This window comes from Acanthisitta chloris, unplaced genomic scaffold (assembly GCF_000695815.1).
Source record: "Acanthisitta chloris isolate BGI_N310 unplaced genomic scaffold, ASM69581v1 scaffold32096, whole genome shotgun sequence".
Lineage (NCBI taxonomy): Eukaryota > Metazoa > Chordata > Aves > Passeriformes > Acanthisittidae > Acanthisitta > Acanthisitta chloris.
Genome location: NW_008677117.1, coordinates 1 through 14,557, shown reverse-complemented (window position 1 = coordinate 14,557; position 14,557 = coordinate 1). Strand labels below are relative to the sequence as shown.

Below are 14,557 nucleotides of genomic sequence, written 5' to 3'. Positions count from 1 at the left end.
GTACAAGTGATTCAAGGCCCTCTCCACGCTGAAACAGTCATGTTTAGACACATGAGGTTTCTTTTCTGCTGCTGCAGGACATCCTGAGCCCCTAAAGCCTCTTCACACCTGTCCACTGATAACCATTAAAGCCCAGTAACCTCGGGAGGGAGAACCCAGAGGCAGGGAGGGTACAACAGCACAGAGCAGGCTCTGAAATCACACAGCACTTCATTACAGACACACAAGCACAGAGTCAGTGCCTATTCCTTCTTGTCGCTCTCCTCGGCACTGGGATCTGCCGGAGGCTCCTCCACGGTCGCACTGTTGCTCTCTGACCCAGTGTTGCTGTCACTGGTTCCCTCCTCAGCTGTGCTGTCTGCCCCTTCCTGCCCACTCTCCTTGTCCTCTGGGGTGGAGGTTCCTTCTTCACTGTTCTGCTGGTTCTCTGCGCTCTCTTCCGCGTGAGGCTCTTCTGGAATAGGATATTTCTCAGGGTCATTTACATTTACTTCGGATTTAGGAAGAAAGAGAAGCTGTAATCAATCTGAGTATTCCACAGCAGTTATTTCTGTCACTTAGAACAGTGACAGGCACAGCTCAGGGACCTCTGCATGCCACACAGCATCCTGATGTCACCTGACCTCAGAATACCAGCAACAAGAGAGCCTTGCTAAAGCAGAAGCACTGGAATCCAAACTCCCTGATCCCCTCTCCCTCATGCTCCTGCTCTTAGGGCAGTGACTCACTGAGGTACCAGCCAGAGACCCCTGAATCCAACAGTATTTCCTACTGTCACTGTCCAGAGCACAAAGCTGTGAGGGTGGTGTGGGAAGCAGAGCTGTTCCATCATCCCTGCTAGACACTGACACTGGGACAAGGAAACACTCCCACTTGCTCCCAGTTAACCAGTGTCTAACTTAGGTTTAGAAAGCATTTTTTCCCTTGAGTATCTCACCCACAAAGCACCACATGGGGCTCTGTGGGATCCTACCCCCTCCCCTGCATAAAAGGAGTAATTTAATGAGAAGGAAACAAACCAAGTGTTCCCCAAGATGCACTGAATTGTTCTCCTGGCTGAGCTGAGCCTGCTCAGAGACCCTTCAGGGCTGACCCTTGGAGCACTCTGCAGCTGGTGCTCAGATGCATTACCTGTCTCCATGGGAGTGCTCTCCTCTTCCTTCTTCTCCTCCACCTTGCTGGCTGCCTGCTCCTCCTCAGCTGCCAGGTTGTTCTGACTGCGCTCAGCCTGCTCAGCTGCTTCCTTTTCCCTCTCCTCCTGCCTCTTCCGAGCCTGTTCCTCAGCCTGGGCAATCTCAGCTGCAATCTTTTCCATATCCACTTCCACCTTCAAACTGCATAACTAGCAATTAAAAAGAAACCAAAAGAAAGGAAAGGAAAGCTGTTTTACTACCTCAATGGCACTGAGAAATAAACCATCAGTAAAGCCCAGTGATGAGTTCAGTATTTCTACACACAGCACAGTCCTTTTGAGTGGACAAAGAGCTTTAGTAACTAGGGAGGGAGATACAGGTATATTAACCACAAAAAGAGGGGGCAGTAAATAAACAACCCAAAGCTTGTTGTTTGAACACAGCCAAGGAGAGCAGTGTGCCCTCCACAGTGGCTTTAGGCCACCCTCCTCCAGCTGCTCTGAGGGAACTCACCACGTCCAGCCTGGAGGCACTTCCAAGCTGTCCTGGCCCAATGTCACCACTAAAGGGCACTGAAAGAGCAGGAAATCAGCCCAACTCCATGTGCTTTGTACCACCCACCCCAGGACATTGCCTGAGCATCAGGGAACTGCCTGAGCAGCTGGGCAACTGCACAGAACTGGGTACAGAACTGAAAAGAGCACTTGGACCAGTGGAGAACCTGCAGCTTGCTCAGAGTTAAGTGAGGAAAGTGGGTTATACCCTTTTCAGCTCGTTGTTGAAGGATTCTGTGCTTTCCAAAAACTTCCTCTTCTTCTCCTGGTGCCGCTCCTCGATCTGCAGCAGCTCAGCTTCCAGTTTCCGCTGCAAGCGAAAGAGACAGCGAAGCCTCACTGTGCAGCCACCTCAGCACTGCTCACTCACAGCTAGGCACAGATGGATTTGTGGGGGGTAGTTTTTAAACTATGATTTCATACATAAACATCCTTCTGCCTGCCTTGATCTGACCACCCAACAGCTCAGAGGTTCAGACTGGAAAGCATGAGCAGAAAATGGTCTGTGCAGCAGTTCAGGCCTCTTGGGAATGAAACTGTGTGCCTGAGGTGAAGCTTCCTGCACCAAATCTGGAGATTTTCTTTCCTACTCTGCACCTCTCAGGTATGGATACACACAGCCCCAGGTATATACACACAACCCCCAGGTACAACACTCCCCACATCAATTACATTCTCTAACATAGAAACTACAACTCAGGGGAAAGAAGGGAAACCACCACCCTCCATCCTCTAAATCTTCTGTTAATTAAAACCCCCAAGACATCTGGAGCAGGTCCAGAGCAGAGCAACGAGGCTGGTGAAGGGACTGGAGCACAAGTGCCATGAGGAGAGGCTGAGGGAGCTGGGGGTGTTCAGCCTGGAGAAGAGGAGGCTCAGGGGAGACATCCTCACCCTCTGCAACTCCCTGAGAGGAGGTTGGAGTCAGGTGGGGGTTGGTCTCTTCTCCCAGGCAACCAGCAGCAGGACAAGAGGGCACAGACTCAAGCTCTGCCAGGGGAGGGTTAGGTTGGATCTTAGGAAGAGATTTTTTCTGGAGAGAGTGCTCAGGCATTGGAATGTGCTGCCCAGGGAGGTGGTGGATTCCCCATCCCTGGAGGTTTTCAAGCTGAGACTGGATGGGGCACTTGTGCCATGGTCTAGTAACCACAGCAGGGTTGGACTTTGTGATCTTGGAGGTCTTTTCCAACCCAGTTGATTCTATGATTGATCTCTCTAACTCTGGTCTCTCTTCAGCTATACACACACACTGACCATGCTGACAGAATTCTTTTGGTCATGAGTGTTTGGAAAATAGAGGCATGAGCTCAAAGCTGGGTGAAAGGTGCAGGTGTGACCTCACCAAATCTCCTTGTATGAATTTAACTTCCGATGAAAAATGTTACAACAGGGACAATTTGCTGCAAGAAAGAATCGTTCTAAACAAGATTATGAGCTGTCAGGTACCCAAAATCACAGCTGCACCAGTTAACCAGCACTTACACTGCACAGAGGGTTGTGTGTAACAGTGAAGAGCTGTGGAAATAATACTCAGGACACTGTCTCAGGTTGCCCAGGGAGGCTGTGGCTGCCCCAACCCTGGCAGTGTTCATTCCAGGTTGGCTAAAGCCTTGAGCCAACCTGCTCTGGTGGGAGGTGTCCCTGTCCAGGGCAGGGGTTGGGGCTGGATGGTCTCTAAGCTCCATTCCAACCCCTTAATGTTCTACGATTCTAAGTACTAAATCCTAAGGACTAAAGAACAAAATACAGTTTAACACGACCCCCAGAAGGTGAAGTCTCCCATCCAAGCAAGCCCAGGGCTCAGCCCCTGGAGCACAGAGAACACCCAGCAAGAACAGTCATGCAGTGCTCAAACGATCCAAGAGCTGGAGCCCAGCCCAGCCCACGGGGCCTGAGCCACAGCCTTTCCCCTTTACCTGGTGCACCATGAGGGACTGGACCTGGCGCTTGAGGACCTGCATCGGCGGTGAGGTGACGACGGAGCGCACGTCGGGCACGACGCACGATGAGGCGGTGGTTGCGCTGGAACCGCGCCGTGGCCGTGTGTTTCATGGAGAAACCATCGTCGTAGTCTGCAACGGGAGTTGGGGGGAGCTCAGTGCCAGGCAGTGAGCCCCAGGTCAGACCACGCTGCACCCACAGAGCATTGTTGCCATGTCACAGAGTTCACAGTGGCACACACAGAGCATCAGGAATCAGAGCCAAAGCGACTGGAGCAGGATTCACCTTGGCACAGCTCTAACAGCTGATGGCACATGCACTTCCCACATTGGGACTGACCCAGTTAGTGACTGCGTTGCTTTCCACATTTCCACACTGAAAGGGACTATTAATACACCGAATAAAAGAACCATTCTGGACTAACCATGTTCTCAGAAAAAACTGCCAGCAGGACAGTGACTCCTCTAGCAATAACCTTGGTAGCAGAGATCAAAACCACTCACTTTTTCGAAACACTGAGGGCTCAAAGCATGGAGCTGTTCACTCACCACTGAAAACTGTAGTTTCCAAGAGTATTGGATTATTGATTAGTAAATGTATTTCTCTATAGAGAAGCCAGTTAAGCAACAGGTATGAATTATGTCCCACAATGATGATGTGTAGGAAAGTCCTAAAGCTGAATTTATCCTACATTAAGTATTCCTAATGGAGATGATTCTCCAGCTGTTCACAGAAGTCCTAAGGAGATGCCTAACACCAAGCCAGGAGACACTACCAGAGAAGAGAATTAGCCAAATCCAAGTTTCTGTCTCCTTTATTACAGTGTTGTGCTCAGTTTCTCACTGAAGTATCTGACTAAAGTAAGGAAAAAGGGAATAGCTGGTTCTGCTTTGGCCCAGGCAGCACAGAACAGAGTCTCAAGTGTCCAAGCTCCAGTTAGTCCAACACTGAAGACATTTACATAAATTTTGCAATTACCTCACACAGGGGAAAGCGCTGTTTGCCATGAGCTTTATCTCAAGGATGTGCTTTTACAAGGGAGAAGGGGGAAAAAAAAAAGGGTGTAACTGAGTACATTTTTCACCCTCAGGTTTCAACAAGCATTTGGTGACGAGTTTAAGAGCAGCCATGAGGCGTGTGAGCAGTTTCCCACTGGGTGGGGTGCATTTCCTCGCACTCAAATAAACTCACTGAATCTTCTCATCAACTTGTCAGCACTGAGCGGCACCTTAACTCCCTGAACGATCTCAAGTGACAGTTGTTGAGCACATTCAAAGTTCAGGTGCTCTTAATCACACCAGAACTCTGCCTGTCAGCTTTATGTGCTTCTGGTGATAAGGCACTGAATTCCATCCAAGCTGGTTTAAGTCAGGCATCTAAGCCTTTCATAACACAGGTGCTAAAGCCATTACAGAGCTGTGGGCAGAGTGATTGGGTTTGAACTCTAAGCATTACTTCACACTTCATTAGGAAGGGTTGGAATCACTTTTGCCACCTTAGTTTTGGCCCCAAAGCGAGCAGCTGGCTGTGTGAAACAGAAGGCGAGACCAACAAGGCAGCAAAGCAGACACGAAGCCACGCCAAGCGCTGTGGAAGGTGCACACGAGTTGTTTCTGTCTCTCCAGCTGATCCTGTCATGAGCCTGTCCCACTGGATGTGCACACAAGCTCCTTCCAGCTTACCATCAGGATCCTCCGCGGGCTGGATGCTCATGTAGGGCTCCCCCTTCTCCATGCGCGACTGCCTCTGCCGACTCTCCTCCTCCAGCGCCGCCTCCGCGCGGCTCTTGGCGTTGATGTAGGCCAGGTAGGCAGGGGAGTTGTGGTAGGCCTTCATGGACTCGTTGTACTCGATCTGAAACGTGACCAACAGGGGTTGATGGCACCACTGGACGATTTCCCCACCCGACACAACTGTGCTCTGTGTAGCTCCAAGTGCAGTTACACAGACAAAGCAGCTCTGAATTGGCTGAGGCACAAATCAGCAGATCCTCTCAGTCTTTCTTGTTACACATTAGAACTTCTTCACAGTTGTTCATGTTTTAAAAACACAGCTGGGCTTTTAGGCACGTTTCAGTGTTACTACCTGAAACACTTAGGACAGCTTTGTTTGCTGAGCTTTCAGACTCAAAACACCTCAGAACGAGGTATTTATGACCAAACTCTGTAAGGTAAAATTAGCAAACAGAAAATATTCTCAATGATTCTCTGGAGTTCTAACTAGAGCTGTGATTCTGATTTCTTCTCTTCCCTTATTCCACTGTCATGAACCAGCTTTGAAATCACTCAGGATTTGTCCACTCTTTGTCCATCCCTGCTCTGGGATGACACGGAAAGCTGCAGCCACGTGCCTGTCTCCTCCTGGCAGCAGGACTGCAGCACTATTTGCACCTTCTTTGAACCACCTTTTCCCCTTGAATTGCTTTCTTTACTCTCACTTTTAAAGATTTTGTACAGTGATTTGAGATATTTCCAATGAGATATAATCTAGGGTATTGTTAAAGGCACCTGAAAGTCTTGTTTTATGATTAGGACTGGAATCCTTCTGCCTAGCACTGCACAAGTATCACCAGGCTGCCCCTGCCCCAAGGAGCTTACAATCTAAACAGAGTTACCAAGGTAAAAAATAGAATTCCTTGATTTTTTTTTTTTTTTGTTCAGCTAAGAGCACCCAGCAGTGCTTTGCAGTACTTCTCTACTGCCTTGGGATAAAACCAGCTGAGATGTGAGCAGGTATCCACAGCCTCAGTGCCTGCCAGGTGAGAGCACAACACAGCAGCTGGACAATTCTCCCTCTGTACCTCAGAATCACAGTCTTGTGCAGGTGCTCAACACTTACCCACCCAGACACGAGGCAGCTGTCACCTTTTGCCATTCAGATGCATAAAACCCAACAAAAGCACAAGCAAACCCTACAAGTGGGTCACATTTTCTATTAAGAAACAAAACACTATGCCACAGCGTGGAGTTCCACCAGGAAAACCAAACCCCACGTGACTGGAAGTCTCTTATGAACACATGACAACAGCAGTAGTTGCAGAGCACCAGTTTTGTAAGAGGGTTTTGGTGTTGAGACAATCTTTTCAATACTGATGTTGTACAATCAAATCCATTCATTAAACAGTTAAAATCGACACTCAACTATAAATACTTCATTTTAGGTCTAAAAACTGACCAGTCACAGTTGATGAACAGTTAGTTAAAAAAGCTAAGAGACGTGTCAGGACAAACTTCCATTTAAGTTACATACAGAGCTCTCGGGAGTGCCTCGCACACCCCTGCACGGGCAAGATGAATTTTTCTTCTCAGACCAGTTCCTAGAAGAATCAGCTGTAATAAACATCCCAGATTTCTTCCATTTACCTTTTCAGCTTCATATTCATTCAAATACTCTTGCTTCTCTTCATCAGTGAGATCTCGCCACATTCCTCCAATAATCTTGCCAATTTCCCATAACTTCAAATCAGGATTGGACGCCTTCACTTGGTCCCAGACCTTAACAGAAACAGCTGGAGCTTTACTAATGATATCTAAATACTTCCAAATTACACATTTTATATTGTCATCTCAGTGTTCTTTCTGGAATCACCATGAAAAACAGGATTAAGTTAGGGACGAGTCTGGCTAAGCTATCTGGATAATTTTCTGGGGCAGGAAGTCAGTAGGAAGGCAGCTCCTGAACCAGGCAACTGCTGAGTGGCTTTGGCCTCATGGGAACATTGCCTTTACCCCTCTCAATTCTCTTCTGAAATGCACATCGCTGCATCTTGGGGAAAAAAAAAACTGCCACTGAGTAAACACATCCAGCAGTAGGTTATGACAAAGAGACTGAGCCTTTCAGGTCAGAATGTAACATCTCACAACATTTCAGTCTTGCTGATCAATCTGAGTTCCAACAAGTTCTGACTCCACCAAAAAAAGTTTCTAACTTTACAGGGAGAGAGAAAAAAAAAAAGGAGAGAGCTGCCAGTGTAATTTCTTGCTGTGCCACTTGACTGCTTTTTGTGATGATGTTTTTTGGCCTAGGACAGACATGCTGGTAAAGATACTTTACCAGGAGTGGAAGAAATTCCTTCTGGCTCACCTGCTTCAGCCAGGCTGCCATGCCCTCCCCATGCCCCATCAGATTCCAGACTCCACAAGAGTCTCTCTCCTACTTTCTGTCAAACAGTTCACAGAATAGCGAAGCGAACGTTGCCACGGGCTAGGGTGGTGAGAGGGTGGTGAAGGAGAACATGCAAAGTCCACTCATTGCTACTCTTCAGTCCAGCTACAGCACTGCACCAAGCCCAGAAAAACGCAAGGAATATTTCCTTTATATAAAAAGGTTCTGTCAGTAAGTCACAGGAACTCCTGGACGTGGCAGGGTGGATCCTTGTCAGCAGAGACACTGGGAGGAATTAGCATTTTAGCAACTTTCCCCCCAGAAATTGGCAACTGTGTGACCAGGCTACTGCTGCCTTTGTTGTGCAGGGCAGCCTCTGGACTTTACATCCCCTTAAGAGAGCGCAGGCTGTTAGGAGTCAACGTTTAGGAGCTGAAACTAAGATCATAGCAATTAATTGTTAGCACAAACGAACACTGACTCGTTACGGCTGGACACTCATACCCACCTTCCGGCTGTACCGCATGTAGGGCATCAGGGGCTTGTCTGGGGGTTTGGGGGGCTTGGGGATGGTAATACCAGAGGAAGCCTATAAGAGAACCGGATAAATCCATTCGTTAATGGGATTGCTGGACACACACTGGCTTTGGAAACACTCACTCTGTGCACTCACACCCCCCACAAGAGAAACAAGCAACAGCACCAAGTGACCCAAACTGCCAACAGGCACTAACTAGAGCTGGTCCTCACTGGAATCACTTCCATTCCCTTTTCTCTGGGAGTTTGCAGAGAGAAATCCTCAACAAGGCTCTATGCCCTTACAACTGACCTACCCAGCTCAGGACACGGAGACACCAATCCCTGCAGGTTGGTTTTCTCCCTTCTGGTGAGCAATTTATTTTACCTGTTTTGGCAAATTCAATGTGGGTATTGTACAGGTGAAAAAAAGATAAGGAGGAAGTTCAAAAGCTTTAAGTGAGATATATTTTCCTTGTCAAATAATTTTAGCCATATATTTGTCTGCAAAATTTGTCAGTGGTAATTTGGAGCCAATTAAAAGACTCATTGTAAGAAGAAAACCCTATGCAGCTGAGCTGTAAATGTGTGACTGATTTGTAGCCAAGCTGTAATTAATTGTCCAAATTAGGCTGTAACATGTTCCTGTGCTCTGTCTGCCTTTGGCTTTGATGCTGTCAAGCTACACAAAGGACACTGAGCTCCAACTGCTGCTGGAAAGCTGCTGCCTCCCCTCGTGTCCCCTCACCCCACAGGACACCCAGCAGGGTTTGCTCCTAGAGCAGAGCAGTGACATATCAGCCCCTGGGAAGTGCAGGGCTGAAACTCTCCCCTCTTCCAGCATTTCCACGTGCCAGGAGTTGTGGTATATTAATTGGGAGCATTTACATAAAAGTTTCAAGGTCTTTCGGGGCTGTGGCCACAGATCAATATTTGTATTCAGCCCAGATTCGTGTTCAACATTCAGCTTCAAATTTTCCCTCTTGCTAAGCTTTTAGTTCTGCTGACTTCATGGAGCTCTATGAACAATGCATACAGAACTGTGTGTAAATAATGTGCATGAGGTATATGCATCACCAGAATGTATACAGAGATACACACACAGATGGGTTGGAAAAACATTAACGGAAACTGTTCAATGCTTTCAAATTAAGAGGGATTTAGAGACACCATCCATATACTGGTATATGCATGGCAGAGCAGGCTGTGTGTGCTTGTGACATACAGAAACAATGGAAGGCCTCAGACAAAACTTGACTTGGTCCTGGGGAAGGAAAGTGTCTGTTTAGACAGTCAATTCCAGCTTGGAGGGGAAGGTCCTTTCTGCAAGTGCTTTAACAAATCAGATCAACTTCCTATATGAAGTCTGAGAGGTTTATAAGAGGCATGAGTGCACTTCATTAAATACACTGTGTGTTTGGCCCTTCAGAAATCTCTATCATGGTCCAAACTGGTCACATGTTTTGGGGTACACAGTTTTATGTGAAAGAAAGCCCTTAAAATTGTGAGGTTTTTTTAAAAAAAAGCATCAGGGATCTATTCTATTTCTGTTGTGTTATGAAAATGTTACATTTCCAGTCTACTTTTATTTCCTAACTGCATCATCCAAGGCTCAGGAGTTGATCCCTGTTTGAAAGAAGCTGTCACCTCCCTCATCACTTGTCTCCATCTCACTGTTTACTCCATGAAAAACGAATGCCACATCCATTTCCCACGCACTGACAGATGTGAGAGCTGAAAGGATTCTGGTTTATTACCACCACACTTTTGTAGCAAAAATAATGACTGAACCTGGGACTGTGCAGCTATTACCAGATTGAGCCTAGAAATAAGAATCCAGGCTTGCACCTCTCTCATGGCTCAACAGGATGAGGCAACGACTATCAACGATCTGCAGTTTGCAAAATGTTCTTCCTGAGCTCTGTGCCAATGAACCTCAATAAAATGAGCAGTTCCCTCCCTCCAAGGATTCATACCCAGCTACAGAACCTTCCCCTGTGCATTCAGTGGTCACTGAAGACCACAAAGCCTTTCTGGAATTGTGCATCATGTACCATTACCATTTGCCCTGCTGAGTAGAAGCTCATTTTCCTGCAGAAGGTTTCAGAGTAGAGGGGGGGAAAGGGGGAGAGGGGGAGAAACGAGAATCAGAAGTTGTTTTTTATATAAAGAAGTGGCAGCAGCCAAGACTCCGAAGAACCTAACCCTAGAGCCATTTCTGGTCAGCTCCTGGTGTTTGCTGGAGGATGTAATAGTTGATTCTCCTACCGTGACCCGGCTGTTGGTGCCCGGGTTCCCTCCCAGCCTGTAGTTGTTGTAGGCCAGATGGCTGTATGGATTGTATCCCACAAACCCTGGGGTGCTGGGCATTTGCTGATGGAAACAAATGAGACAAAAACACGAATGAGAAATGAGCTCAAACGAGGAGAACACAGAAATGAAAATGAACTGCAATATGGCATGCAAAAGCAACCAGAGTTCCAACAAGCAATGAGGTGTAGCCGTTGGTGTCTTCCCAACACACACAACTGACTTCAGTGGACACCTAGTAAGGAAACAGGACCTTGAAGCAAATGTGTCACTACAAACCTCTGTCTGAAGCTGGTGGTTTTATTTCTCTTAGCTGTGTAACTCATTTTGAACAAGTGTTCTGTAAATCCAGCTCATGGATTTTCCACCATAAGCCACCAAGGAATTCAAAGGATTCCTGTATCCAAAGGGTGAAGTTCACAGGGCAGCACAGCACCCAGTGCCAGGAATCCCCAGTGTCCACATTTACAATGACAATCCCTGGCTGCTTCTCTTCCCAACAGACATTACCCTGTCAGTGAATGGGGCAGGGGGAGGAAACCCCTTAAAGCTCCATCTGTGCCTCACTGCCAGGGGCTCAGCTTTCCTGTGGTTTGCAGAGCTAACTGTTCTGGGGAGCTGGGATTAGAAAGCTGAGAGGGCACAACCCAGAGACATCCCTCTGCTATAAGGCAGGCTGAGAGCTGAACGACCCTGCAACTCAGCCTGAACACATCACTGAATCCAAGGCAATTAAGCAGTTAATCAATACATCTTCACCCACTCTTGACACTGAATTGATTTCTCACCTCAGTTATGGAGAGAAAAATCTCATTCCTTTACACTCCCTTCTCACTTATCCCCTACATGCACTCAAGATTCAGAGAGTTCCCTGTACTCCCTTTCTCACACAAAGCTTTTTTTCCCATTATCCCCCACTTCCCAATCAAATTTTGCTGGAAAAAAATGGATCAGCTATTTAATGGTAACTGTGATTAAGTCCTGACTGTGGTGGTTCTGATTCCATGAGGATTCATGAGAGCCTGGAATATTTCTGCACATTTAAGTGCCACCCCTGCAGTGTCTCACTCTTCCATAGTCCTAATACACATCCTGAGTCTTTCACAGGGACTTGTTGACTGTTCTAGATCACAGTCACAGAAGTTTTACAAATAGGTTCAGGACTGCAGGAACCAAAGTGTGACAACACAGACACTGAACAGAAGTGACCTGGGAGCTGACTGCAGTAACTGTGCACTTTCAGGTGTGTGCAGACACTGCAGGAGTTTAGAAATAAAGACCCAAGTGGAGAGGAAAATTCTCCTTTCCCAGCCTCCAACAGAGGTTTCATTGCCAAGCTCTTCCCTCAGCCTCAGCAGTGGCCACATCCTCCTCTGGTGCCTAGGCCCATGACATACACACTCACTACTCATAAGACACCATGTTACTACAGTGTTTTGTATTACCATAACAAGAGCTTTTGAGTATGTTGAACTACACCTCTTCAACAAACCCAGGTGACAACTGTAATCTCCATCTGCTTAACTCCTTATTTCTGCAAGACAGGATTTAAGTGTTACCAGGGAACACCCTTGCATCACATGGAGAGTTGCTACTTCAGCTACAGTACTGCAGTTACCAGAACTACTGGGGTGTTGGTGGCTGCAGCACCTGGAACTGGCTGTGGAGGAACAAGCAAGGTTATTTGGCTGCTTTGTGACTTGCATTATCAGAGCACAGACCAGAGCCTGAGGGACTGTATAAAACAGAACACAAAATACGACAAAAGATGCTGGAAAGGCAGGTAATGCCCATCACTGGTGCAGCTGTGATGTGTTTCGTGTGCCCTTCTGCACCACACCAACATAAACCACAGAACACCTTCTGTGTCCATGCTACATCCCAAAGGATCACAGGGGTGTGCACAGCTCTCCATGCAGGAATCCAGTGGGCAGAGAGGATCCATCCTGTTCCTTCTAGCACTGGCACAGATCTATCTGCTGTGTGCAAAATGAAAACTCTGAGCAAGCTAGGCAAATCAAGTTTTATTTAGGTAAACTTATCAAAACATAACTTGTATTTACGCATTGCATCATTTTCAGGCCTCTGTACATGTAAAGAATGGCACAGGAGATTTGAAGGACCACATTCCATCTAAATCCCACCCTGCAGAGACCAGGGACACACTGCTGGGTTAACAGTGTCCCAATCTGCTGTGGTTACAAAGTTTCCTATGGCATCTTTGCTCATTCTTCTGTACAAAGGATTTGTGTTTGCCCATCTGGATATGTTACTCCTAAAACCCCAAAGTATCCAGAAATGTGACCACTACAGGAAGGAGCATTTGCTTCCAAAGCCTTCCCTGCCCACAGCACACTGGGACTGCAGCACCTCTGTACACCCAGGAGAGTGGACAGGGCCCAAAGCTCCTGTTCACGTTTTCCTCAGTGTTATTCCACATCACTTTACTAGGAAGTGAAGTGCTTCCCATGCCCTAGACTCCAACATATCAGTGATTTCAAGGAATGCAGGACTGGATCAGGAGAGACTCATTGTTCTGACCCATTTAAGAGGGTTTTGCACATTCCTGCATCCCACTGAAAAGCAGCTCAGTACAGCAGAAACAGGGAAAATGGAATCTGCCCAGGATTTGGGCATGATTTTAGGATTAAATATATCAGTTGGGTCTTAACTACTCCAGTACTGCTGCAACTCAGTGTGAATCACCTGAGACAACTGCAGACAGAAAGCTCAGTGCCTCCAAGATCCACCCGTAAAGGTGACACAGATTTAATTCAACTTTTCTTTCACGAAGTGCTTAAAATAGAATGGGATTCATCTAACCAATGCACATCACAGTAATTAGTGCTGTGTTTCTGACACAGGAAGGTGATGCAACTCCACAGTTACTGCTCTGGGAGGTCACTAAAGGCTCTAGCAGCTCTGTGTTAATAGAAAAATGACAATACTTACGGTTGCAGGAGCTGGGGTGGGAGGTGGGGCATAAGATGGCCTTTCTGTTAAGATACAAATGTAAGCACAGGGTTTTTTCTCTTGAAAATCTGAATGAATTCTTTACAAGGCATCTGCTGTGGCCAACAGTTCTCAAGCCACTTACAAAAACAAGACAGAAATTTTGTTCTGAAAGACTTTTGAGTGAAAAGCAACGCAAGAGAAGGACAAGACAGAAAAGTTTAAACCCTAATCCTTGGGTTTATTCAGGCAGAAACCTGGAGAATATGGAATCCATTTACACACAGACCGATTACAGGGAGGGAAAGCAAAACTGCAGCCAAACAGGATTTAGCAGCTGTGATATGTGGATTTCCTATGAAAACAATACACAAGGAATCAGCCACAGCGGGATTTAAGGCCAAGGGTTTGGTCACTTCCCATCATTTCTTTTACTGCCAGGAATAATGGGATTATCCCCCAAACAGGTTCTGCTGGACCAGACCTTTTAATTCATCAAGTTAAAGAAAGAAAAATCTCAAAGAAAACCAACTTACTTGACATTTTGACAGACAAGTTTTCAGCCACCTGACATTATATTTGTACTTCTGCAAGACAAAAGAAGATCAGACTAGTAAGTATTAAGGCTCTGCTCCCCCAAAACTTGAAAACATCAATTATGATCTTTACCAGTGATTCCCAGAGTTTAGAATAGGGACAAAAGATCTTTTAAAAACTTCGGGGTTGTCTTTGAAATATTAATGGGCTTTCCAAGGAATGTGGCCTTAAATAGCTGTGCAAGAACATTCAGGTTTAGGTCATCTTCATGTTAAAGGTTTTAAATATATATATATACTGTATAGTTACATATGTGTATATATATTTTTTTTTTCCATTAAAGAACACACCCCATTATTTCACACTGCTCTGGATTAACGTACAAATGACCAAATTCTCTATCTCTTTTACAGGTTACATCAACCGACCCCCAAACCCCAGGAATCGACTGCACAGGCCATGCTCCGCAGCCTGTAAAAAACCTCTTTAACACCACAGGCCTTCGGTGTC

At 46.5% G+C, this 14,557-nt stretch overlaps 1 protein-coding gene across 1 annotated transcript; it reads right to left on the bottom strand.

Annotated features, from left to right (window-relative positions):
• Positions 1 to 242: 242 nt before the first annotated feature.
• SMARCE1 (SWI/SNF related, matrix associated, actin dependent regulator of chromatin, subfamily e, member 1) lies at positions 243 to 13,555 on the bottom strand. The gene is given in 10 exon segments (XM_009076386.1): positions 243 to 454; positions 1,132 to 1,342; positions 1,896 to 1,997; positions 3,604 to 3,691; positions 3,693 to 3,759; positions 5,311 to 5,482; positions 6,991 to 7,122; positions 8,241 to 8,321; positions 10,517 to 10,621; positions 13,511 to 13,555. Coding segments are annotated over 9 exon segments (1,167 nt in total). The 5' UTR covers positions 10,619 to 10,621; positions 13,511 to 13,555.
• Between the last annotated feature and the right edge of the window lie 1,002 nt (positions 13,556 to 14,557).